This window comes from Bombus fervidus, chromosome 4 (assembly GCF_041682495.2).
Source record: "Bombus fervidus isolate BK054 chromosome 4, iyBomFerv1, whole genome shotgun sequence".
NCBI lineage: Eukaryota > Metazoa > Arthropoda > Insecta > Hymenoptera > Apidae > Bombus > Bombus fervidus.
In genome coordinates, this window is record NC_091520.1 from 9521228 (window position 1) to 9547247 (window position 26020).

At 40.0% G+C, this 26020-nt stretch overlaps 1 protein-coding gene across 3 annotated transcripts in view; it reads right to left on the reverse strand.

Moving 5' to 3' along the window:
- Syn1 (Syntrophin-like 1) overlaps positions 1-26020 on the reverse strand; it is a 369480-nt gene that overhangs the window by 56129 nt on the left and 287331 nt on the right. For all 3 annotated transcript variants that reach the window (XM_072002192.1, XM_072002193.1, XM_072002194.1), the window contains exon 4: positions 18617-18825. In XM_072002192.1, coding sequence (XP_071858293.1) covers positions 18617-18825 — 209 coding nt within the window. The remainder of the gene's footprint in view (positions 1-18616; positions 18826-26020) is intronic.

Below are 26020 nucleotides of genomic sequence, written 5' to 3' on the forward strand. Positions count from 1 at the left end.
GTATGCCACCCTATAAATAATAAAAAATACAAGTGACCTTGATTCTTCATCAGTCGACTGAAAACTGATCGTCTTGTGCTTGAAACATGTTTCTATCCGACTATCGAAACTATCTGAAAAATCGTGCGAACTGATTTTCAGAGCACCCTGCATAATTAATCGTATGCCACCCTATAAATGATAAAAAATACAAGTGACCTTGATCCTTCATTAATCGACTGAGAACTCATCCTCTTGTGTTCGAAATATGTTTCTATCCGACTATCGAAACTATCTGAAAAATCGTGCGAACTGATTTTCAGAGCACCCTGTATAATTAATCGTATGCCACCCTATAAATGATGAAAAATACAAGTGACCTTGATCCTTCATTAATCGACTGAGAACTCATCCTCTTGTGTTCGAAACATGTATCTATCAGACTATCGAAAGTGTCTGAAAAATCGTGCGGACTGACTTTCAGAGCACCCTGTATAATCAATCGTATGTCACTCTATATATAAATGATAATACCCTATAAAACAACAATCTTCTTATGATCCTGGAAACGATCTCACCAAACGCAGCCAACCAATTATCTCTTTGCGCTCTTGAAATTACCCCGACCAGGGGTAGCTCCACGATTCCCATAATCTCACCGCGTACCAACCTTCGAATCCCAAGCATCGCGGCTCCCAAAGGGGCGCGTCGTTCTTTAACCACCGTTTAGACGATTGAAACCGCGGTTTGAGCGCAGGTTTTACGGGTTCTCCGCCTTGGTCGTAATTGGAAGGCGTTAAAATCTCAGTAAACGTAGCGCACGACGGATAATCCTGTGCGTTCCGCGGCCGATTACGAATCGCGTACCAATGGAACGGCACTATGCGCGCTGCTTTATTATGCTCGGTGGGTGGGTGGTTGGATGGGTGGGGGTTAATTAAACGCCTTGAGTCCCATGGGACCCCGACCGAGACCATCCTCGAAGCAAACCTCCACCGCTCGAAGCTACTCTCGCTAAAAAATATGCGGAGGAAGCTCCACCAGCTTTATTACCGCTCGGATTAATTAAAATACTCTTAAACGGAGTATCGTTAATTTCCAGCTGGTAATTTAATAGCTGCTCCGGTGCGCACGAGCACGTGGTCTCGGATTTAATCTAACGCTGGATAGAGTAGCGGGTAAATGGCTCCGTCGAAGTGCACCCGGCCTCTTGGTGATTGGGTGCTTGCCTTTATGACGAACTCAAGTCAAAGAATAGAGCGACGGAGTATTTGTATCATTTCATCGCATTTCACCGAAGATATCCGTTTCGCAGATTCGCGGTTTATTAAATGTAAATTACAATTTCTCGAACTCTGTTCCATATCTGTGGTGTACAATCCTAACGTGGACCATTAGGATAACCATTTTTATATTTCTTCGAACAATTGGAAGTTCAAATTGAACCCTATATGAGTATTAATTTACTCTGAATGATCATGTTATATCACTTAGTCAACCGAATAGGGAGATCTCCCCTCTGTAAAGTACATCGTTGCGTGACCGAACGGGGAGATCTCCCTTTTCGACTTTTGCAACGCCTTTTCTTTTTTTTTTTGTTGTTATTATCAGTTATTGTTTACCTGGAATTGTTCCCAATTAATTGCGCTACTTGTTCTACTTTTATAAAGTACAGTATATATAATAAAATACACCAACCTAGTTAAAATTAATTAAAAAGTTACACTATCAGTTATGACTAAATAAAGTTATAATCAAACGATATCACAGTGTAAAAAAATATTAAAATGCATTGTGAATTTTTAATTTCACGTTTAAGTCGTGTTATTCATCTTTAGCCAACTTTAATATTTGTAATTTTACCTATATTTTTGATACTTTTAATATATACCTTTAATTTGATTTTTTCTATAAACAATATGTGAAATCGTTAAATAAAATCATTACCGCAAAATATAATTGACCACTTAAATAATTTTTAGACTTCTGTATTTCTTAAGCAGTGAATATCAGTCCTCGATACTTGGAAAAATGCGCAGTGGAAACGTATAGCTCGCTGTGACGCCCGCGGTTGGCTAAATGTTAAGATCTGCCTTCAGATTCGTCTCTGATTATCTTAATCACAATTACAATATGAATTCTAACAACGCTTTCGAAGTTTATTATCTAAAAAAAAAAAACTCCAAAAGATGAAGTCACTCTTAACACGTGCCTTCGTCACCAGCAAAATCATCAATTTTTCCAAGGAAAATACGCGACACTCCTGTCTCGATTCACAGAGAACGACAAACAACAGGAAGGGAAAAGGATGGTCGCGATAAATTTATCGAGTTCACATATTGAATCTGTGGGAAGTGCGCGTGAGGGAGGAGTGGGTTTCGTAGGTGCACGACGCCGGAATTTCGTCCCCTCTAATCTCGTATATACGAACGCAATAAAGCGCCGGCGTCGCTACGAAGGACAGCCGTGCACGCCTTCCCACCGCGTTGACACGGGAAACACGGTCCCCTGAATGGTAATCCGACCGGAAGATGGACGATAACGCGGTCCTTACTCCTCGCTTCCGGCTCGAACTCGCGCGATTTTATTCCGCGACGAATTTAAAGACTCCTTATTCGTTCGATCCATTATCTTCTTCCATCCCTCGTCTCTTGTTTCTGTTTAATACAAGCCACACTCAGATTCGTAAGATTTTGATTTGCCTCGGATCTTCCCCATGGAGCATCTTTTGTTTCCGGCCAGAATTCGAAGGAAAATGCAGATTGCTCGTGGCTTTTCAAGGATTTTATGATTAGAATTATTTTCTATTGTAAAGGGGAGGCTACATAGGGGAGGCTTGTAAATTTATTTTTGTTAATTTTCTGATGTTCGATGTTGCTTGATGGCTGGAATTTTAATATATTTACATAATTGGGAAGAGAAGTCGTTAAATGGAAAAATACAAGGCAATTAAAAATGACTGATAAATCTACGTAATTCCGTGACCAACCAATGGCATATATTATCGCGACAATCATTATTTTTGAAACGTTCAGAAAATGCTCAAAATATAATACATTTTATAGAGAGATGTAATAACGTAGGTACACTCTGTGATAAATTCTCTGTGGTGGTCGAGAAATTTTGTATTTTGGAATGTCGAATAATGCAAGTGGCGGATTACGTTGGTGGATGTTTTCGAATTTTCAGTATAAAATCGAAGAATACAAATGATACTGATGATTCGATTGCACCAATTTTCCCTGTTATTATGAACGATTGTTTTCCATATTATTTCGAATATTGCGAGCCGCTGAAATAGATGTTACATATCTCTTGTTAATGTTGAACGAGTGTATGCGTTAATGCTAGATTGAACTGTTATGAAACCGTGAATTGCGGAATCGCTGCTAAAGACTGGCCATAAATAATGCAATCGGCGTCCATTATCGATTAAATAGGCTGCTTTGATAAAACGATACCCGATATTACTTTGCTAACCATTCTGCCGGTGAAATATTCGACGAGAATTTGCTATTCAAATATCAACGCGAATCCTACCTCACAAAGCATTGTTTCTAAAATCTATGGCTTTTTCCAAGTCACTTTCCTTTCCGTGTAAAAATATCGAAATTTCAAAAAATCTCCGCAAAAATGTTCAAATTCCCAAAGAACTCTTTGACGACATTGCCTCTCACGAAATCCTCGAATCTCGAACGTCGATAGCCTGCACCGCTTTATGCTGTGGAAACCTACAGCACGAACGTTTCAGTCAGCTAACTTGCAATTGAAAACGTTAGGATTTGGATTTGGGAAAATTTTAGACGAATCCAGTTGCGATTTCGCTAGGAAATTCGCGAAATCTAGAAATACAGTTTAGAAATACGATTAGTACGGTCCGTTGGCGGAGTTATGGTAATGTTTGATCACTATCCGCCAACCGCGCTATGTGCTCATCCAGTTGCAATTTGTATTAAACTATCATATTTAATATTTCAGTGTTTAGACGTTTGCTGTTGAGTCACAGGTTATATTAATATATCGACATACAAATAATTCCATTTGTTTATATGAATACCATTATATTATCAATAATAAACTTATGCATCTAAAAATTTCAAATCACTACGTGTTCCATGGAACCCAGGAGTTTATCACAACAAATCGAATTATAATATTATTACTTTCGAAAAATCTGCAAAGAAAAATCTATCAAAGTAAAGGAAATTTTTATCCATGTGTTTAACGTTAATGTCAAATTAGCAATTGACTCAAGAATCAGTCGATGATGTGCGCAAGTACTATGAAAATAAATGTAACGATAAAAAAAAAAACTCGACTTGTTCAATGTATCGAGGCACACACTCTCGCCAAGATTTGCATAAAAAGTATCGGGACGAGTGAAGAAGCGCGATGAGAAATCGCAGTCGCGTGTGTCGAGGCGAATAATCGCGACACCTGTCCATTGTACCCGGACTCGGAATTCATTACAGAAATCCAATTTACAATAGCTCGTTCGTCGAACGGCCGAACAGCTATACAGGGGAAGGGGGGCGTTAATTAGTCCGGAGGCGCCTTGTTTGCCGATGTGATTTACCGGCCGTTGATCCAGGAACTTGGTTCTCATATTATTTAATAAACGATCCGGTCGGATATTCGGAGCACTTCCGGGTTGGAGGCAGAGGAGAGGATAATCTCGTGGAACACCAGCGCCAGAACGGTTTCACCTGTTTATGGATTTTCCTGGTAAACGTTATGTTGCCGGCTGCTACGCTGATTACCCGAATAAATTGTATCGTTATCAAGGATCCTGGCTCGCGACCATTATTGTAAAATCGAGCCACCGTTCGTGACTCGATTTTATGAACTTCATTTTCCTCTCGTGTCTCTACGACTTTTATTGTTTCACTCGCTAGACACGGAGACACTTACTTGTAAACGAGATGTGATCAATCGAACGACTGTAGATCATCGAAGATTAACGTGGAATAGGCTACTGGTAAGACTCGACAGATCGATCGGTCGGTACAGGGTACAGTTGAATTCACATCAGTCAGCCACAGTCCACGCTGGTGATTTAGATCGATCGGCTATAGAATATAGTCTAAAATAGATTAGGCGTAGCGCACAGTGTGCGAATGAATAGCCCATTGAGGACAGTGTGATTCAGATCAGTTACAGATCGTTGTCCGATCGTAATTCACAACGATCGGCCAATAGATCGCGCCGATTTCAATATGAATCTTCGAATTTTGAAACAAACTACACGTTTGAAGCAAGGGAGGACAATGGACAGGGGAATGGGAAATCCTTTGCACAGTTTAACAGTGTCTTCTCCTGTTCCTCCTTTTTCTTTGTCGACATTCCTCTCAGTAGATTTCGAACAGAGTATGCTGGCTGATCGAATTTACCTCTCGTGATTAATCGTTCCATTTATCGATTTGACAAAAAGGAGGCAAAATACAGCGGAGCGTATTGTCGTTGGTAATCCGCTATTCGGAATCGCATTTTCAGCCAGCAGCGGACAAAGTCGTCGGATCGTTACGCGTTCGTCAATCGGCGCTCGTTAGAGGTCCTCGTACCGATACGATTACCCATACGACTAATACGTCGGTATTAACTGATTATTCACGTGGTTCTGCTGAAACACCGACAGCTTTGATTCGAGCAACGTCAGGAACCAGGCGAAAATTTTCAAAGGGACACAAAGGGGTCGCGATTAATCGAAGGTTGTAAAGAATTTTAATACGATTTGTTACGTCGGCCGACTCTCTACCTAGACCAGGCCACACACCACGGGCAACAGTCTTAATAACCAATAGAAACAATGTCTATTACCCTCACACTTTCCCGGCCAAAAACTGTCATCAACAAATCCGATGGTCCCGTGCGCTAGACACACCTTTCTCTAGCTCTCCTCCGACGCATCATCGTCACTTTCAAAGTAGTTCGTTTTCGTTCGTTTTCAGAACAATCAACAAGTCATTATTGATAGTCAATTTTCATATTATTGTACGATTGATTGTTGAATATACACGCTATATTAACCTGTTAACACAATGTTAAATTCATTGAACCACCCCTGTTATCTTAATTGAAACAAGGGGAACGACTATTTCGCGGCGTCGATTACACGAATCGTAGCGAGAATTTACGCCTCTCGCTGACGTGTTTTCGTCGCGACCGCGTCTCTTCGCGAACGGTCGTAACACGATTCAATGGGAATTCTTTCGCGATACTTGCTTGTGTATTTTGCGGTTTAATATCGCCGAATTTTACGCGTCGCATGAATGGATGTATTTGCAAAAGGTAAATTTGCGGATAAATTTTGTCGATAGGATCGATGGTGACAGCTACAGGCAGAAGATAATAATTGTTCGATATACCTGTTTCGTACGGTAGATTATATCGAGTAGTTTCTCTTTCGCTCTCGTTCGGCAATGGTATTACGCTGAAAATTAATCTCGAGCCTCCGCAAAAGCGATCCGCTTCGCGCGAGTAATCACTCGTTGGTAAACAGCCATGATAAACTCGCGTAATCCTGCGTGATTAACCGATCTGACAGGCTCGAAGCTCGTGTCACCTGTGATTTACCAGAATTCTTGCCCCGGATCATTAACCATCCTAACGATCTTCTGCTTGCATATCATCTGTCCGTCTCCGGTAATTATAATTCTGATCTGTATCCTTGGATTCGTCGATTACGAGTTTCATTTGTATAAAGATTTTGTTCTTTCAATTTATTTCTAAGGAATAATTAATGTTGTAAAACTTGCAAGGATTGTGAATGTCCATTGGTACATCCAATGGCTTCTAACAGGAATGTTCTACATTTTTCATCTTGGCAAGGGAAACTAGTAACTACCAGACATCCTGCATGTAGATGTTTAAATTAAGAAGAGAATTCAAAGCAACAAGTTAAACATTTCTAATGGTAGAAAATCTTCTTAGATTTTGATTAACAGTTGTTAAAACGTTAGTTGCAAAATAAATCAGTGAAGCGGCTATCGAACTTCAAATAAATAATTCAAATTTCAAAAAATTTAGCAAACTTTTAATTTCTAATTCTGTATGAGTCCTCAATTCTGTCTATAGCTATCGTATAAGCTTGTCAACCGACTCATATCATCTTCTTTCCACGTATTCTGTACAAACTTAATTTTTATACTCCATTCGACACATCCAACACAAATTCCTGCTTTTAAGTTAGTTACTAGAGCGCCGTATCTTAAATATAATCACCTTCCTATTTCGGATAATATCAGCCTATCTATTAGATTGTCCGAAAAGTTTCTTTCATTTCATAAGGTGGTAATAAATGAATAATAGTTACTGTTACGTCACGAGGCTTACTATAGGCCGTATTCCTAACCGTCGCTCGCGGTACTACAGTGTCGCAGACAGATCGTCTTATATGCCCGACGGAAAATATACAATGTAGCGACAAGCGCATAGTAGTCACCAAGCAGCGAGTTCCAGAAACGTTGATTTCGGTCCATTATTTTATCCACACAAAGAACGTGGCATACGTGATTGTAATATTAACAACATCTCAATCCACATCAGAGACCAGACCGCGCTTCGGAACCTGTCACGTAAAATAATATAAAAACACAAAAAATAATAAAAAAACATAAAAAAAAGACAGAATTTATTTCTTCACACTTGATTTACACTTGACTTCCGAACTCTAGGAGCGACTTTTTAAGACTGAAGCTCTTACAATTCCGCCTTTAAAAACTGATTTGTTTCTTTCTTTGTCATCCCTCAATATCCCCACTATCCACGCGTTTGTTAGCCGTTCTCGAATATTCGGCAAAAGGACCGTTGGGATATTGAAGGTTCATTGAGCACTTCGCCTCGCCGACATACACTGTCGCCGAGTGCGGCCGCATCTTTATTTCTATCATCAGCGGTTCCGAAGCGCGGCCCGGTCTTTGATGTAGATCGAGGTGTAGTTGATGTTACATACCCCCCTCCTTAGATTGATTTTGGTCCTCCAAAATCTTAGTACTTCTGCAGATCATTTCCAGGTCAATTGGCTTTTCTGGTATCGCACCATTGATAAAGCATACTGAAGTTGGTTTTCCTTCTAGGTACACTGTTTTTGATATGGTTTGCCCAGGTAATATGGTCGTATCCTAATATCCCATCTTCTATTAGTGGAAAATCATTATCCACTACATGGAAGTATACCTTTTTGCCAAACAGATTTATAATAACGCGTTCTGAAGTTTTGAATTTAGAATGTCCCATCGCGAATTTCGTTATAGGTGTTGGTTCTGTTCTTGATACCCATTTTCGCTTAAGTAGATTAATTCCTGCTCCTGTGTCGACAAGAAGTCTCCGTTTTGGTTCTCCAACTGGTCCAAGGAGCACTGTTGGGAGTTCTCCTGTAGTTGCGTTGATTCTAATTCTTTTATTTCCATTTCGATGTTGTTGATTGGAGGTGCTCGTTGTTGTAGGCCTGGTGTTCGAAAATTTGAACATTGGTTTGACGTGTGTCCAAGGCGTTTACATTTGAAGCATCGTAGTTGGGCTCGTTCTGCTAATGGTGAGCGTTCGATTTGTTGAAACGCAGTTCTTGGTCGCTGTGCGGGGGTATATTCAATCGCTTTGAGAGGTGTGGACGTAGAGTTCGTTATTGGTCGTGGTTTATACTGTGGTCCATTATTGAGACGAGCAGTCTGTTGCTTGCGCGTTCTGTCTTCACGAAAATATCTTTCAATGTCGGCGGCGCGTTTCTCGGCTTCGATAACGTTGTACGGCGGATTGGCAAGTAGAACTTGTCCTATTTCTGTTTTTAATCCTCGAATGAAATCTGTTACCGAATCTTTTAAAATTCTGTCGCTCATGGCACGTCTGGTTATTTCGTCCGGGTATTCATTGGTAATACTACACTGTAATTTGTTAAAAGATTTTCTAAAACGAATAATATAGCTTTGTACGCTTTCGTTAAATCCTTGTCTAACCTCTCGTAATTGGTCTTGGTGTTCCCGAACCGAAGCTTGAGTTGCTACGTTCTGTCGTAATGCTTGGTATAAATGTGCGTATTCTGATATGTGTACGTTACGTATTGCCGTAGCTGCTTTTCCCGAAATTTTCTCTATCTTAATCATTTTTAATAATAAATGTTGTTCAGTACACATTACCCTCATCTCTCTAACTTCCTTAATAAATTCTTCTACTCCTATATCGTCTTCGCCGTTAAGTTGTGGGATGCACTTCAATGCGTCTTTAGCTTTAAGCTCTGGTTGTGTAAAACGTCGAGTAAAAGCTCTGTCTTCGGATAGCTGAGGTGGCATCTGAGGAGGTCCTCGAAGGGGTGATTGGTCTTTAGCAGTGTGGGTTGTTTCGTCTGCGGTCATTAGCGAATTGGCTTCTGATACATCTCCCATACGTATTTTTGTTAAACTCTTTCCTACTAATGCGATCTCTGCTGCGAGTTTTTTGTTCTCTTCGTTTGCTGCGCGTTGAGTTTCGTCAATACGTAGTGTGAGTGTATTGATTTGTTGAGTGAAAGTTTCATTTTGTTTCTGTATTGCATCTAATATAGCCCTAACTGTTGGGTCTATCCCACTACTAGCTGAAGCGGCGTTAACAGTCTCGATTTTATCCTTTCGTGACGTTGCCATTATTATACTGATTGTATTATTTGTGCTTGAATGTCTCTTCTCGTTCTATATTTGGTAAAAGAATGCAGAGTTTCCTCACCTTGATCGTTTAACCCGTAGGAAAGGTTCCGTTGCGGTGTTCCTTTGTCAAAACGTCAAAAGTGTTTCCTCTGTTGGAGTGGTTCGTTGATCCTCAATCTTCAAGGTTGACCGTAGCCCGAAATGCGTAGTTTCGTTTACTTGAAGCTGATGGATCCTGGCAGGATCGCCAAAATGTCACGTAAAATAATATAAAAACACAAAAAATAATAAAAAAACATAAAAAAAAGACAGAATTTATTTCTTCACACTTGATTTACACTTGACTTCCGAACTCTAGGAGCGACTTTTTAAGACTGAAGCTCTTACAATTCCGCCTTTAAAAACTGATTTGTTTCTTTCTTTGTCATCCCTCAATATCCCCACTATCCACGCGTTTGTTAGCCGTTCTCGAATATTCGGCAAAAGGACCGTTGGGATATTGAAGGTTCATTGAGCACTTCGCCTCGCCGACATACACTGTCGCCGAGTGCGGCCGCATCTTTATTTCTATCATCAGCGGTTCCGAAGCGCGGCCCGGTCTTTGATGTAGATCGAGGTGTAGTTGATGTTACAAACCAATGGGCTGATGACGGAAATAAAGATGTGGCGGCACTCGGCGACAATGTATGTCGTCAAAGCGAGGTTCTTAATGAACCATCAATATCCCAACGGTCCTTGTGCCGAATGTTCGAGAACGCCTAACAAACGCGTGGATAGTAGGGATATCGAGGGATGACAAAGAAAAGAATCGGATTCCGCCGATAGTCAAGTTGTAAGAGCTTCAGTCTTGAAAAGTTGCGACTGGAGTTCAGAAGTGAATTGTAGTTAGTGTAAACCAAGTGTTAAGAAATAAATTCTCTCTTTTTATTTCTTTATTTTTATCTTTTATTCTTCATCTTCGATTTCTCTTTTTTATTTTACGTGACATGATCATAGGCGCGAACGGTGGTGTGACCCGAGCGTAGTGTGGGTCGTTTCCCCGAGAAGACAAAGAAATGATCGAAGGGCAATTAGTCTCATTTGAAGATTCAAACGACATACATCGAGAGGTCTGACGATTGAAATTAAAGTCGCTTAGTCTAACGAATTCATTGAGAGATATCGTAAAGTCGGGTCGAGTTTCTGTAACATATTAATTGTATTCATCGCTAAATAATTTGTGACATTATTATTATTATATCTGTTGAGGTTATTAGATGTGTGAACAAAGAAACGTGTGGATAGATTGTAAGGTAGAAAATATAATTTAATATAGAAGTGTAAATACAAGTAGGAATATATATGTAAGCTGATCCAGATCCGCACGCTAGCAGTGTTACCCTATGACTAAAGGAACGCCGAAAAAAACGTCGCACGTGTGCCGCTTATCGTCTGTCGTCGACGCATTCTTTTGTCTATGCGCTATAGACGACATCGGCGCCTTGTGAAAGCCGAAGACCAGATGTAGAGTTTTCTCAGAAGTATCGATCACTTCAACAATATCAATTATTATTAAATATACAAGTTTATATTAATCCTGTTAATACAGTGTTAAATTCATTGAACTACCTCTGTTATCTTAACCGAAACAGGAGAACGACTAATTCGCGGCGTCGTAATTCGTAACAATTACTGTTTTATATTATTTTATTGAATTAGGTATGATCCATTTCGTTATATTTCTATTATTATGTTTGTGCATAATTCAATAAACTAATATAAAACAAAAAGCTTTGTGCGTGTATTATTTCCTTATAAAACGAAAGAAACATTTCGGACAACCTAATACTTTTGAGAATCACATAATTGTAGCAGACCTTCTGCGTTTATTTAAAATTATTCATGGCAGCTTTTATTATTCAGACCAGCTGCGCGTGTCTTTTGCAACAAATCAATCTATATACACCGCCCGCATATATTAAAAATAGATCAACATTTTTGCCGTCAATCATCGAAACATCTGCTATGTTTCCCGAAATCCACTAAGTAAAATTACTAAATGAACAAATCGATACGCTGAAAACGTGAACTTATTCTTCGGACTCTTATCTACTTTTAAAACGAAGTTCTTGAATATCCTCTTATCGTATTATACTTTTTAATAATATTATTTCTCCTTTTTATTTCTTTTATGCTTGCTTTCCTTATTATACTTACTATTATTATATTCTTTTCTACTTATTATTAGACTCGGACCGTATAATGATAATAATAACAACAATAACAACAACAACAATAATAATATGTTCCTGACTTTTCACAATTCATGTGTCTTTTTTTCCTTATCTGCGTGTTCTTTCCGAAAACGGAATTTGACTCTATTTGATTCTTCGGCCCTGGTAGCCGGCATTGCCTGATTATTGGTACGATCTTCAAACACTGTTAGCCATCCCAGAGACGATGACAGATATCGAAGCACCCCGCGGGAGAGTTTCCAACGACGGAGGAGGACAGAAAGGGGTGAGGCATTGGCAATCAGGTACGTTAATGCCAATCAATTATGTGCCGGGTACCTCGTGTACCCTTCCCCCCTTTCATCTTCCCCGAGCACCTTCGTTTGGTGGTTGGTCTTCATCGATACGCGAACGCTCGCGTACATCGGATATATTAGTTATCGATCTATCGTATCCCGAGTCGATATATTCGGTAGGTTAGTTTGGAGGGTCCATACACGATTGCGAACATTGCCGTGATCGGTAATTAGAACCAGGGAGATTGATATAGATATGTTTGCGTCAATTCGGGCAACTTGGTTTGTTTAATATTCCGAAACTTAGGATTCTTTGGAGATACAGCATCGTCTAAAGCGTGAAAAATTTCGGAACCGCCTTTTAACCACTTGCACTACCAATAAATTCACAGTTGCGCGTGCCGTGCGTTACAATATAACACGCCTCACCACGTCTGCGAGTGCAATCTTTTAAGCAGCACCTCAGCGCGTTGGTAGGGTCATACATACATACATAAAGAATTTTACACGGATATGAATAAATAGCATTTTATTTATTAACACTTTGACTGCTACGCCGAAATCACATGTTTCGCTCAGGACGCCACGGGAGTATTTTTATTATTCAAAGCATATAATGGCAAAATAATAATAAATTGATGATGTAAAATAACATTCTTCCCCAATGGACCGTTTATCTTATTGGTGGTCACGGGTGGCCACTCTGGCGCCTTGATAACAGTCGATAGCGACATATTATAACAAGGCTTCGTTTATTTCAACAGACTATTCGCATTCGTTATTTCGTCGTAAGCAAAACATGCAGAACATTGTTGGAACGTGTAGAAGATATTAGTAAACAGTATTTGCTCATTGTACATATAATCGTAAGGTATGTGCACACTTCTAACTTCAATTATATGATTATAATGCAGAATTTACGATTATTTTCTAAGGTGTGTTTATAATAATATTTGTGGATTACCGCTCAAAGATATGAATTCAAACACAGTGCAGATTATTCAATTCAAACACAGATTAGATGCAAGACTTGCTCTCATTTTTTTTTTTTTATTCATGTTCTAGTAAAAATGTTTAATTGTTCAATGGGGCACTTTTTATTTCAAAGTATCTTCTATATATCGGTTATATTCAAAATGTCCTAACTGTCAATTTTCATACAATTTTTACAACTGTAAGAAGTTCAAGCGCTCCGGTCACCAATGACCACCGCATCACAGGAGAAACCATAGCCGGTCATATATGACAAATGTGGCCAAAGTCAAAGTGTTAACACTAGAACTACCGATAGTTAACACGAAGTTATTTCTACTGAAACCAGTCAAAATGGCTGGTCTTTAAAAAATACGTAATAATAGAATATTTTTATATTTATTGATTTATTACTTTCTTACAGAAGGAATTCCATGTTATGTAGTACATTCTTGGTATTATTAATCCATCTGGGACCATGATCCCTAAACGAGGCTTGATACATTTATAAAATTGTAGAACTAGTCGTTTTAACTGATGTAGCATTTATAGTTTAGCATCTAGCGATCTAGCTATCGATCCGGAATTCTCCTGGTATCTGATATCATCATATCGAATGATACGCAGTGAACATGTTAAAAACGTGTGGGAAGTTGTACAAAACGAAGAAACTGATTAATTGGAGTTCGATAAACAGATTGCAGGACCCTTTTACGCTTTGACAGGTACCAGTCACTTTGACTGGCGTTGGTACAAGTAGCCTTGATAAAAAATTATTTTGAGTTTAAATACATAGAAAACAAAATAAGATTCATTATATTATTCTTTTAGTTATCGTTGCGAAAGTCATTGCATCATTGCGGAAAAAAATATAACATGAAGTAGGAATTTTAAAATAAAATTGTAAAGCCAGCCAATTTGACTGGTGTGGTAGTTGTAGTGTTAATAATCTATTCTAAAATATTTCCAAAATATCGATGACTCTATGTGACGCCGTGCACTCTGGAACTGTAGTTTGATAAACGAACGATTTGACTGTTAGTTGACGTGCAGCGTATATCACTTTTATTTCTGCGACAAATGCCTATCGACGTGGTATACACATCGCTGGCGATTTTAGAACAAAAGCATCTCGACGTGCGTGGCACGTCTTCCTAGCGCTAGTGATTAATCGTCCAAGATTCTGGAATCTTTCCCCAGAACTGTGTGTGCGTGCGAAGAAAGAAATTAGAATTTTTCTGAAGAAAGTACAATTTTGTAATTTTCCTTTGGACATTCTCAGGAAGAGTTCGGTCAAACTTGAAATGGAAAGAATCTATGAAGAGATCTATAAGAAACCTGAAATTCCACATTCCATCGATCCGATTTTGATCGTAAATTAAACAGTATACGATTTACAAACACGATTTTAAACGCGATCGGTGGATAACAGTTTCATTAATTTCCACAGGCATTTTGTTTCTTAACACTTTGGCAAGCTTTTCAACTCGTTCGAAGTGTAATTTCACGTAGATTACCTAGAATTATCCATTAGCACTCCGATTTACAATAGGCTTAAATTATTTGATAATTTTGCTCGGGCAGAAAAGTGGTGCTTAGTGCTTAGGACGATTACAGGTTTCGCAGGTTTATCAATCTCGAACGACTACATCACGGAACTCCAACCGCATTATCAACCCATCAATTTCAACCTTTCCGCTCCACTGACCACTGAAAGAACCCAACTATCGTTAATTCCAAAGGAAAACAATTTTACACGGCGATCAATCTCCTTATCGCGGATTGCCGCTCGTAACGCGATATGCTCGCGTGTAACTGGAAATTAACCAAATCATTAATTTGTTAGGGTGTATTTCTTTCTTGAAACACGGGGCTAGAATCGTTTGATATCGTTATTACTCTGTGAACAGAGCACCGACTAAAGAAACAAACGTATTTCTAATTATGTTTCTGAAGCTAGGTGAATAAAGTATAGAAATGTTCGAGAATAGAATTCGTAGGAAATTGCACTTTAGAACGAAACACAATGCTTCGATCAAACAAAGAAATGTACTGCAACTCGGAAATTGTGTTATTCAATAACGTCAAATAAATTATTGCAGTGTTCGAGAATAGAATCGCTATTTCCCTGCAGTTAAATATTCCAGCACAATTTTCTCGCCAGATCTCGAGCTTCGTTCAAAACTCTTGATTTCTCTTCGACACCGGAGGCGTTAAGAAACTGCTAACCATCGAACCGTGTTTAAAAGCAAACGAAGTAACGAAAGAATCCACGGCGAACCAGGGGGAAAAGCAAACACAGAGAACCGCGAATTCGGTCGCGGTTCGTTTCCTTCGTCTCGAAGAAGAGGGTGCAAATCAGCCACGTTTGTCGTCTCACGACGAAAGCCTGTAATTAACGATCCCCGATCGTTCCAAATAATTAAGCCGCGACTTGGCGACAATTAGTCACCGCCGTGTACGGACTTTCTTCGCCAATTACAATCGAGCAAGCCCTCCGGTGCTCGCGAATCACGCGATTTGATTCCAACGATTTCTCGTCTCAAGAACCGGAAAGAAGGGAAAAGAAGAAAAGAAAGGAATAAAAAAGAGAAGAAAGCGTCAAAGAGACGGTGATTTGCCTCTCTACGCCAGGCAACGTAGGAAAAGTTGCTGTTACGGGACGCTAAGATCGCTTCCGGCTGCAACGAGTTTTATCTCGGTTGCTAACGCCACGGTTTTATGGCTCGGTTATTCCATGCTTTGCGTGCTTATTTTTTCTTCCATTTCTACTTTCCGAACAAGTGGAAGTTGATTTCTGCGAATTGTATCTGTCTATTTTCGAACTCCAGGCTGGACGAACAAAAAGTGGTGGATGTCCGAAATTAAAAGCACCGAATATAACTCGGGCAAAATTTTTTTAATTCACAAGTAAAGGGATAAAATTCTCACGCAGCACGCGGTCCTTAAAATACGTAGAACCGGGTGCCATTCGTCAGCACACCGAGGCGTAAAAGACAGGCGATGTTTTCCTTCGCAAACGTTCTCACAGCTGGCAACGAATCGTGTCGCTTAATTATCAGCGATTGTTCCCGCGCAACGGTGCTGGATATCGCGTTCACTCGCGGAAAATATTCGCCGTAACGAAGTTTCCTGTCCGTGGCTACGTTCGTAGAAAGAATCCCGATATCTAATTATGCGGTCGAGCGTGGCGGTAACCGTAGCGATCCCGTTTTGCTTCTCGAACCGTCGCGCGTATTCGAGATAATTAAACGTGGGGAAAGGGCTGGCGCACGAGCCTGGCATAAGAGGGGTTGGCGTGGCACAGCGACAGAAACGAATTTAAAAGCGAACACCGCCAGTTTGATCGCGTTGAGTAATCACGGGCGAATTGATTGGTAGGCTGCGGGGGTTAACTATTGTCGATCGATAGAGAGATCGCGGCGACAGATTCGGTCAAAGCGGTGACCATTGTTCGCCGAATGGAGATCGCCAGCGATCCAACGATCCGGCAGCGGCGGGTAATTAGAGGACGGTTTAACGACGGACGCGTCATTACGCCAACGCGCGCTACGTTAACGAGCTTATTAACGAAAACTGTCCGCTACTTACTGAATCGTTATGATAATCTTGGAAATAGGCGTGCAAGGTGTTTTTCGAATTTCTTGTTGGAAGTGATTTCCACAAAAATGTGATGACATCGTTGATACATCGGTGTTTTTATGAAATATTAGAAAATACCAGCGAAGTATATATTAAAAATACTACATTCGTATCAAAGTGCAGAAGTACAAAACATAGATAACGCTCGTGTAAAATGGCAGCTACATTTTCATGATATCTCGCGCTCTACGAGACAATATTGCAAATATGTATTCAGTTTTATTGTTTTTTGTATTAGCGACAGAATTCTCAAGTGTGATACAGCGAAATTCATGTCATAGTTTGTTTTGTAAGAATAGAAGTACTTGTTAGCCAGTAGATATCTGATCTTCTGCAATTTAGTTATACAGATACATAGAATTAGTATGTTAACAATGTATTTACATATATTATACTTTAAGTAAAAATGGAAATCAGAGTGAGGAATTTTGATTGCTCACTCTGTAATCCTGTGCAAAACTTAAAGAAGATGTTCTTATTTGCATTTTATGTACAGTTATTTACGCATTGCACGGTACGTACTCCTTTTAACCCCAACTATTGATTCACCCGCTTCATAAAAGGTTCAACTCCGACAAGAAATCTAAGTATGACTTCTAAAGAAGAAATTTAATCGTCTCCCTCCATTTAATTTGTAAATTCAATTTGTAAGAAAAGCAGCAAAGTAATTACCTAGAAATATCATCCCTCGGTTCATGAAAATTCTTAAGAACGCGAGAGTACGCGTCTGCGTCCCCTATTTCGTTCTCGACGATGCCGATTAAGAATGTTTCGCTGTTGAGGCGCGTCGCGACGCTTTCTCCTAGGCTTTCGGGCACGCGGCAAATTGCCGGTATGTTCATGCGGGCTGGTTCTCGTTGAGAGGACTGCGTCACCCTCCATCAGAGCGAAACTGCTCGCGGAAGAGCAGTCTCAGCCTATTCGATTGCGAAAAACGCGAGAAAACGCGAGAAAACGCGTCGAGAGCCAGACATTCGCTTCCATTCTGCTTCCTCTTTCGAGATTCCTCTTCCTCCCCGTCAACCCATCTCCACCCATCTGTTTCTTAAACACGGTTCTTTTCAATATTTCTCTGTCTCTTTCTTCAAATTACTCTTTTTCTGATCTTTTACCAGAGACATTTTATCTTTTTCCCGTTACTGTCCTCCTTCTTCAAAAAGAACTCTTTCTCTTGACTCGATTCTTACCCATACTTTAGCAATCTTTTTCCATTTCCTGCCGTTCAATCACGATGCCTACGCTACGCCGTTTTAACAGTCAATCCATTTCCTCGTCGATTCGCTTCGTTCTTATTTTTCGTTTTATTAGCCTGCTGCTTTTTGTCCTCCGTCCGCTGTGTCGGAAAAAATTTTTGATTCATCTCCCTGCCATCTCATCTTCGCGCGTTCGTCGCGTATCACCCCTCTATTCTTACCGCTACCTTCTCAACTATTCTTATTTCCTTTTTCTTATTCGTTTTTTAAATATCGAGATATGTATAATTTTATATGCTAGACTAGGTTAGCTGCGTAGTACTGATACTTGTATGTGAATACCAGTGTGTGGAATTATGTGTGTACGCGGCGTCAGGAAAATAAAGGAATGTAAACTGTTCAGTCAACAGTCTGGTATGGAAGAAAGTGCTGAGACGCGTGCAAGTGTGTATCGATGAATATCTTTGAAATCGTTTATCAAATAAATATATAATTATTCTAATATAAATTCTAAGTGTAAATTTGGTGTTTCTATACCATTATTTCGGCTATTAAGATCCAAAATTCTCCACATTAAAAATGATCTGTCATTTTCTATTCGTTGCTGTTACCTGTCCTGTATTTTATCTCTGTCTTCTTTTCGGTTTTTGTCACTCTAATCCCTCCTTCTTGCGAGACGTGCGTATAAAACGAGGAAGATCACTCACCTGAAGACAGTGTCTCCTCGCCAGCCAACCGATGTGCTGAAGCTGCGGCGGATCCGGAAGCGCGGAGGCCAGTCGCAGTGCCTTTAAAGTGAGAGCTGCCAGCGCCGAGTGCAGAGCGTTGAACCACACACTCGCCTCCGCGTTGTCTGCGGCTCTTAACCAGCACTCGTGCACTCCATCCGGGGAATGCAGCTCCAGGATTCGACCCTCTGAAAGTAGAAAACAGTCGCGTAAGAAAATCGTTTCTTTCGACCTCCAGAATTATTCTCTTATTCTATCAGCGATTAATACCGTTTACTTTAAAACGTTTCGGTTGTTACCACGATACAATGCATTTCAATCTCCGTTTTCTTAAATAACAAGAAATCTAGCGTCATAGTTAACAAACAGAAGAAAATGGAATCTTGACAATGGCGTATTTTAAATTTTTACTAGTCGATAAAAAGATTTAGAAAGTTTAACGTAAAATATCGATAAAAGATTTGTCAATAAAAGATTTCCTTCAAATTTGAGATATTTCTTAACAATTGGATTGAAATGACCGAAAAAAGTAGCGTTAGATGTTTCGTTTTATTGAAGCAAACGAATGTCCCAAAGATAGCACGAAAGGATACGTGGTAAGATATTATCTCCAACAGATGTTCCATCCCGAAACAACCCCAATAGAAGAACGTTGCTTCCCTTACGAACTCGTCCCTTTACCTCTAATATCCCTCGATCCAGACAGCAGGGGGGCTATCAGGTTTCGGACTTAATAGTTTTCGCATCACGGTCCCGGGCAACATTATAAAGGCGCTATATAACTCGGCGAGTGGATGACAACTCAATTTCAAGTTGAGCCTGACGTTGTTGCTCGCGTGCACCCTTCGCGTAACAGACTAATTCGAAGCTGAAGGTATCGTGAGTGCTTCAAGTAGGCGTGCGCTTTTTCGCTTGTGTGTGTCTGCGTGTTAGCTCGACTTAAAACGAAAAACTTTCTATTCAAATTCCTCTCACGTTCCTACGTTTAACATTTTTGATACTTCATGCTAAACTTCTACGAGTGAAAAGTTCTAGAAATTCCATATCGATTTCTCCGAGCTGAAAATCTAATTTCCAGACGAAATAGGACGAAAGTTGAGGATATTCAGGTCTCTTTAAGAAATAAGAAAACGAGTACGAGGAACCTGAGAAGCTAGGGTCAAGATAGACATAGATTTCAAGCGCGCAACGAAGAATAAGCGACATCGTAAACAGGCTAAACACAATCACGTCGACATTGTCTAAACGCTGCTCTGTATCTGGTTACCTTCGTCCGCGGGGTTGGACGACAGCTAGCGAAAGCGGCGGTAACAAACGTCCATCGTCTTTTATACAAAGTATCCACTTCCACATTCGTTTTTCTTCCATGCTTTTAAGCGATAACGAACGTTGCCAACCCCTTGAGGACCGAGGGGTGTTATTGATGCAGCGAGTTAGGGGCGGAACGATTAACCCTCTATGTTTTCCTTCTGGGAGAAATATTTCGATAAGACAGACAGGGTGTCTCTCCAGATGGATCTTTAACAGTTTCAGGAACTTCAGAGGGTCGAATGAATTCTTTGAAGTAAATATATCTTCCATATTCCTCTCCCTCTTCCGTATTATACGAGAGCTAACTCCGTCATTAGTCGCAGAATCTTTTTACCCGAGCATTCAATTCATTGCCCGATTAATCTAGCAGCTTTTCTAGCCAATCATCTGTGCCATAAACACCACAAGCCTTCGCAAGAAGCTCGACGCTAGCCTTAAATTGCACCTTTCAGTAGCATCCCGCTGCTATCCTCTTGCAAAAGCCAGAAGACGGCACTGTATAATTTTCCGAGTAGCCAAAGAAACTAGCAGCCATTGCCGGGCTCGAGATCCGCCGAGCAAGGAGACAATACAATTGACGCGGTCGACGCGGAGTGTCGTTAAAGTTGGCAAGCCGAGCTAGTCGCCGGAAACGAGTCCCTCAGTTCGTCAAACCGTCCCGGTTAATTGCTCGCGACGGATACGCAGCTTCGTTTAATTAACGAAACAACCGAGCTTGCCTCTCGTTCTATCGTCGCCTCTTCACGCGGCTCCCCGCCTATATATTCATTCGTCAAGCTTTTCTATCCGGCGTGGCGCGTTCCAGCCGCGGCGTTTCTCTTTCAATTTTCGCCCCTGTGTACCAGCCGTGGAGCGTACGTGGAACGTGACCTGGTAATCTCGCTTCCGGTGTTGTGTATCCGGGCGTAATTTGCGCGCCTTTGACCAGCCATCCGTGGCGAGCGCAAAACCGAGCGAGCGTCGCGGAGGATCCTTTGTTTCTGGCGGCGTCGCTCGAAAACAGGCCGATAAGGTTAGTAAATTAGAGGGGGTGCAGCCGGCAAAAAGCCCGGGAAAAGAGGATTCGTCGTAGTTGCGCGGCCCGTTTTCTTCTTCTTTCTTTTCCACCTGGTAGTCCGTCTTTTCCTACCGCACCGGAGGGGGTTCGTTTCCAGGACGGCGCGCAACCCCGAGGGATTTTTCTTCCCCGTTTGAAGACGGTAAAAAGATTTATGGCCCCTCTTCTCCGTCCACCGGCTTTAATTCAAATTTCCTGTTGCGGGATTTCCTTTTCCATCCCCCTTCTCCTTTAACCCCTGCCACCAGCACAAGGACGGGAGCGGTGGGGTTAGTTCGTGACATCCAACACGCTCTCGTACCGTCGTCTTAACTGCGCACACCTTTTAAGATTGCAAAATACGCATTTACGTTTTGAAGAAGGTTTTCCCTTCAGCTCGGTGTTATTTTGACAAGATTGTCTCCAATAGGATAGTTTCTACAGCTACAATTTGTGTCTCGATAAATCGATTGCTCGTGGAATATTCATCTTTTCATTTCATCTTTATACTAGGTTGTCCGAAAAGTTTCTTTCATTTTATAAGGAAATAATACACGCACAATGTTTTTTGTTTTATATTAGTTTATTGAATTATGCACGAACATAATAATAGAAACATAACGAAATGGATCGTACCTAATTCAATAAAATAATATAAAACGAAAATTTTTTTTCATCCATTATCACCTTATGAAACGAAGGAAACTTTTTGGATAACCTAATATACTTGGGACACTTTATCGACGATCCTTTTATTTGCGATAGAAGAATTGTAGCTGATGAAGTTGATGTTTACAGACGTTGAATTCTGGAGTAGATGTATCACGTGAATCTGACATCTATGTCATCAGTCTTGACTGGCTTAAAGGATTACGCGAAGTTCGAATTTTGTAGACAGACCATGGCGGTTTTGAATTTATGTAAAATTCTAGGATGTAAAATTCCACGAACATATTCGACGAATATGAAACGAATTTCTATTTGAGTTCATAAAAATATTAATTTTCATAAACATCCTTGTTCTGGGTGCAGAGAATAAAAGATATCTGGTAAATGAATGATATCCTTCTTAAAGATTATTTTCCTCGTTACCATCTTTATTTTTTAATATTTGTTTTCTTCAAGCTTCTTCTTATTCTCTCGGAATAAAACTTTATCAGGCTTTTTCTTTGTTCCTAAAGAAGCACCGTATCTTTTAAACCTTTCATCGCTATTTTACTTCCATCTCGTACCACGGCTCTCCCGTTCTTTATATCTTTTTTATTCCTTTCTCAGGTGAGCGTTAACCATAGCCACGCGATGCGTCGACGAATCGTTAAACGTGACTCCATCCGCGCTCACTTTCCCCTTTTTCTTTATCCGCCATTCGACGCGAAAGGATTCCGGCTTTCGGTTTCACGTTTCCACGAGTAATGTATCCTCTCTCCCTCCCTCTGTGTCTGACCAATCGACCGCGTCTACTCCGCGAGAAAACTACGTAACCGAGCTCTTTTGTTGGCCCGCGAAAGTCAGACGATAAGCTTGAGAAACAGACACTCCCTCGGCTATTTCCTTGCGTTTTCCGCCTTTGTATCTTTCCAATGTGCCTGCGCTTTCACGACCACCGATTACGATTTAGTTTTAAACCTTTAGAACGTTGCTTCTATTTCTACTAAAAATATCGGAGAAAATGATAGAATAATTATAATTGTAAATAAATTATAGAACGATGATCGCAAGGTACGACACTTAACTGGAGGATGAAATCGTGTGGAAAAATTGTAATTGCAGAATTTGAACTTGAAATTGAAAAAAAGGAAGAAATTATTTGTATCGTATAATATGTTTTTTTAATTACTTTTTGTTTCAATTTTTTAACTTCGTATATATGCCATTTATTTTTAAAATACTATCCTATCTGATATAGAATAGAAAATGAAAGTTGCCATAGCAATAACCATTTCAAACATGTTACTTTGGATTATGCGCGTTATACGAAGAAAATACCTGTGCAGCACGATTTCCTATAACGCGAATTCATATAGCGTGTAACCTATTAACCGCGTTATGCGGGAATCTACTGTATAGAACAACTAGCAACAGCTGATAATGTAGAATAACTAAATTATAGAACGATTGTTGTTAAGTTACAGATTGCATATAAAATTGTAGAATTCGGAATTACATGAATGATGGTTTCGCAAAAGATGTAAAATTATAAATTCATCGCGGCTAGTCTCTAAAAAAGAAGAAATTGCTAAATTTGCTGCAACTACTCACAAAGTACAAACAGCATAGGAAAAGCGTTTGGTGTTTTACCCGTAAAAATCATACATCGTACGAGTGGGAAATTAGTGGGAAGTGCCGCGAGCAAAGTTCTTCACAGTTATAGCAAATTACTGTCGAAAGTAGTCGGAATTTCGCGTTTCCCCGGTTAATTTCGATGGGCCATCTCCTTCAGTAACCCGGGGAACAGTTTTAAAGTGCGTTCGCGGCGAAATTCCGGCGCCTCCGCTGGAATATCCTGTTAGAAAGTTTTTCTCACCCCTTTTTCTTCCTCTTCTTCGGCCCTCGCCACTCCGCGAATTTGTCGCGAATAATTTTCTTGATTCTTAACAATGATAGATGGCTCTTCTTCGCAGTTGAATTCAAGATTTTTAAATTTCAGGGGCTAGTGACACAGGTAATTTGAAAATTATTCCCTTACTTTTTCTTTCTAAGCACCGTATCGTGCCCTTTAGATATTACGAAAGCGCGGACTCTTTGAAATTTCAATCTAAAGTTTCAGGGCAATTTAATAGAAGCTTTCCCGCGAAAGAAGATAATTTTACAAACAACGTTGAAGCGAAGTTTGGTGAAGGTTAAACTAAGAGAATTTATAAATCTTTGTAGCTTTAGTATCATCATTTATCGAAAGATTAATCCCTTGCCTTACGACCTTTTTATTAAATAATCGTTTCTCTAAAGCTATCTTGATGCGGTACACTGAAACATTATACATAGCTTGTATTTAAAGATGCTAATTGAAGAATTGAAGGTAAAGTTATAGTAGAAATGAAATGATTTTACAGATATAATCTGTTTTTATCCAATAATTATCATAATAAGTGCTCATGCATACGTATAGGATTCGATATTACAAGGCAAGGGATTAAACCACCACTTTAAACGGGGTGAAACGAATCGAAATGTACGAGGCAACAACGTGACAGAATGACGTGAAATCGACGACAAATTTCACACGAGAGGAAGTCGCGGATGTATCAACAAACAAGGGAACAGTGGAGGACCGATCGATGCTCGCCTTTGTTCCAGCCAATTGTCGGCAGCATTAGCGAGGCAAACGAGACAGCCATGTAACGAACTCGTTCGTTGGAACAGGCTGACAATTGGTGTCTCGCTGGAGCTGCTATCGTTCTCGCTTTGAGATAATAAAACCTTTGGATTCCTTTGCCACGACGCTTTCAACGCCCGACGACTATGCTTCTCGCTAGCAGTTACGAAAAGAAAGAAGACCTTTCCCGCTGGTAAATCCTAGCCACCATCCTCTTACTCTGGCTTCAACGTCTTTTTTTAATCTTTTAAAAGGATCAGCGTGGAGCCGGGGAAACGAAAGCGATTCCTCGTGACGCGTTACAGCACTTCCGTTTCAGGATATCTTTGCCGAGGACGTGTCGCCTTCCAATCGTATAAAATGCTAATTCTTTTGGCTTTTATAGCGTCTGGATTTTATCTTTTCAGAGGTTCGATCGAAAGTTTCTCCATGCTAGCGTCGAAGACTTCACCTGCATGACTTATGACACGGTTGGAACAATTCTTATTTTTAGGAGATAGAATTTCGCTTATTTATCGATTAGGGCAATTTTTTTTTTTTTTTTTTTGGTTTTATCGTGCGTCGGTTGCAAGTAGTCTCGAAGTTTTCAAAAGTCGAAAGGGTTCAACGAGAGGAAAAACACAAGATCTTAAAAGATCATAAAAATTTTAAGAAACATAGGGAAAGTCTGAATACAATATAAGTAACAAAATAGTTTCAATGTAATCTTTTTATAGTTTTCAAGTCGATCGATTGAACTGATCAAAGCAGCGACTAAAGTTTCTAGGGATTGTAAATGAATGGTACACGGTAAAAGATGAATGTTCGTTCTATTAATTCTTCTCTCAGATGGGGCAAATCCTCAGATACCGCGTTACTTTATTTCTGTTCCCGATGGTATCGTTACATTCTCTTTCACGAATGAAAAATAAAAGAGACGCGCCAACGTTGCCGTACGGTGGATCCTGTAATTCGTTTCGGAGGAAATTGTGGGATCTCTGATACCTCAAATGTGCATCGTGGAATCCCAACTTCTCTACTTTTAAGGATTCCACGACTGCGACCACCGGTTAGTAATCAGAAATTATCGTACGCTTAATTCGCCGTATTGTGTATTAAAGAACAAGAGAATTTTTAGACAATTCTTCTATTTTTATTTTCCTCTTAAACGAAGGACCGAGTTTACAACCATATTCGCATAAAACTCGCCTATAAAACGATAGTTAGAACCGCAATCTAAAAATGCCTAAATTCTGATAACTTTACACTGTACGTAGATCCGGTTCGTACGTAGTCAGACGTCGAATAATGCTCGAGTGTTTTTCATATTTAGATATTAAATTTACAAGTCGACTATCAAATATCACTTTATATATGAAATATGCAGCATCGATAATTATTTTTCCATGTCCAAGTAAGCAAAACGATTAATCAAGAAAAAAATAGGAAACGAGAAGAAAGTACACGCAAAGAGCAGAAACAGGTCAGTAGCAAGTAGAAATCAATCAAAGAATGTAGAAAATAATCGAAGTATTCCCAAAAACGTATTCTTTCGAATCAGCCACGTTTTCCAGCATTTTTCCCCGCGCTCATTCGCACATATTCAGCATTCTCGACACTCCAGGACGTTTTGAAAGGAACCAGACGTCCACGAGTGGTCGAACAGAGCGAAATGTGGCGTGAAGGGAAGAGGAGAGAAAACGGGGTTTCATGAACCACTTGTGAAGATAATCTGACAATCTGT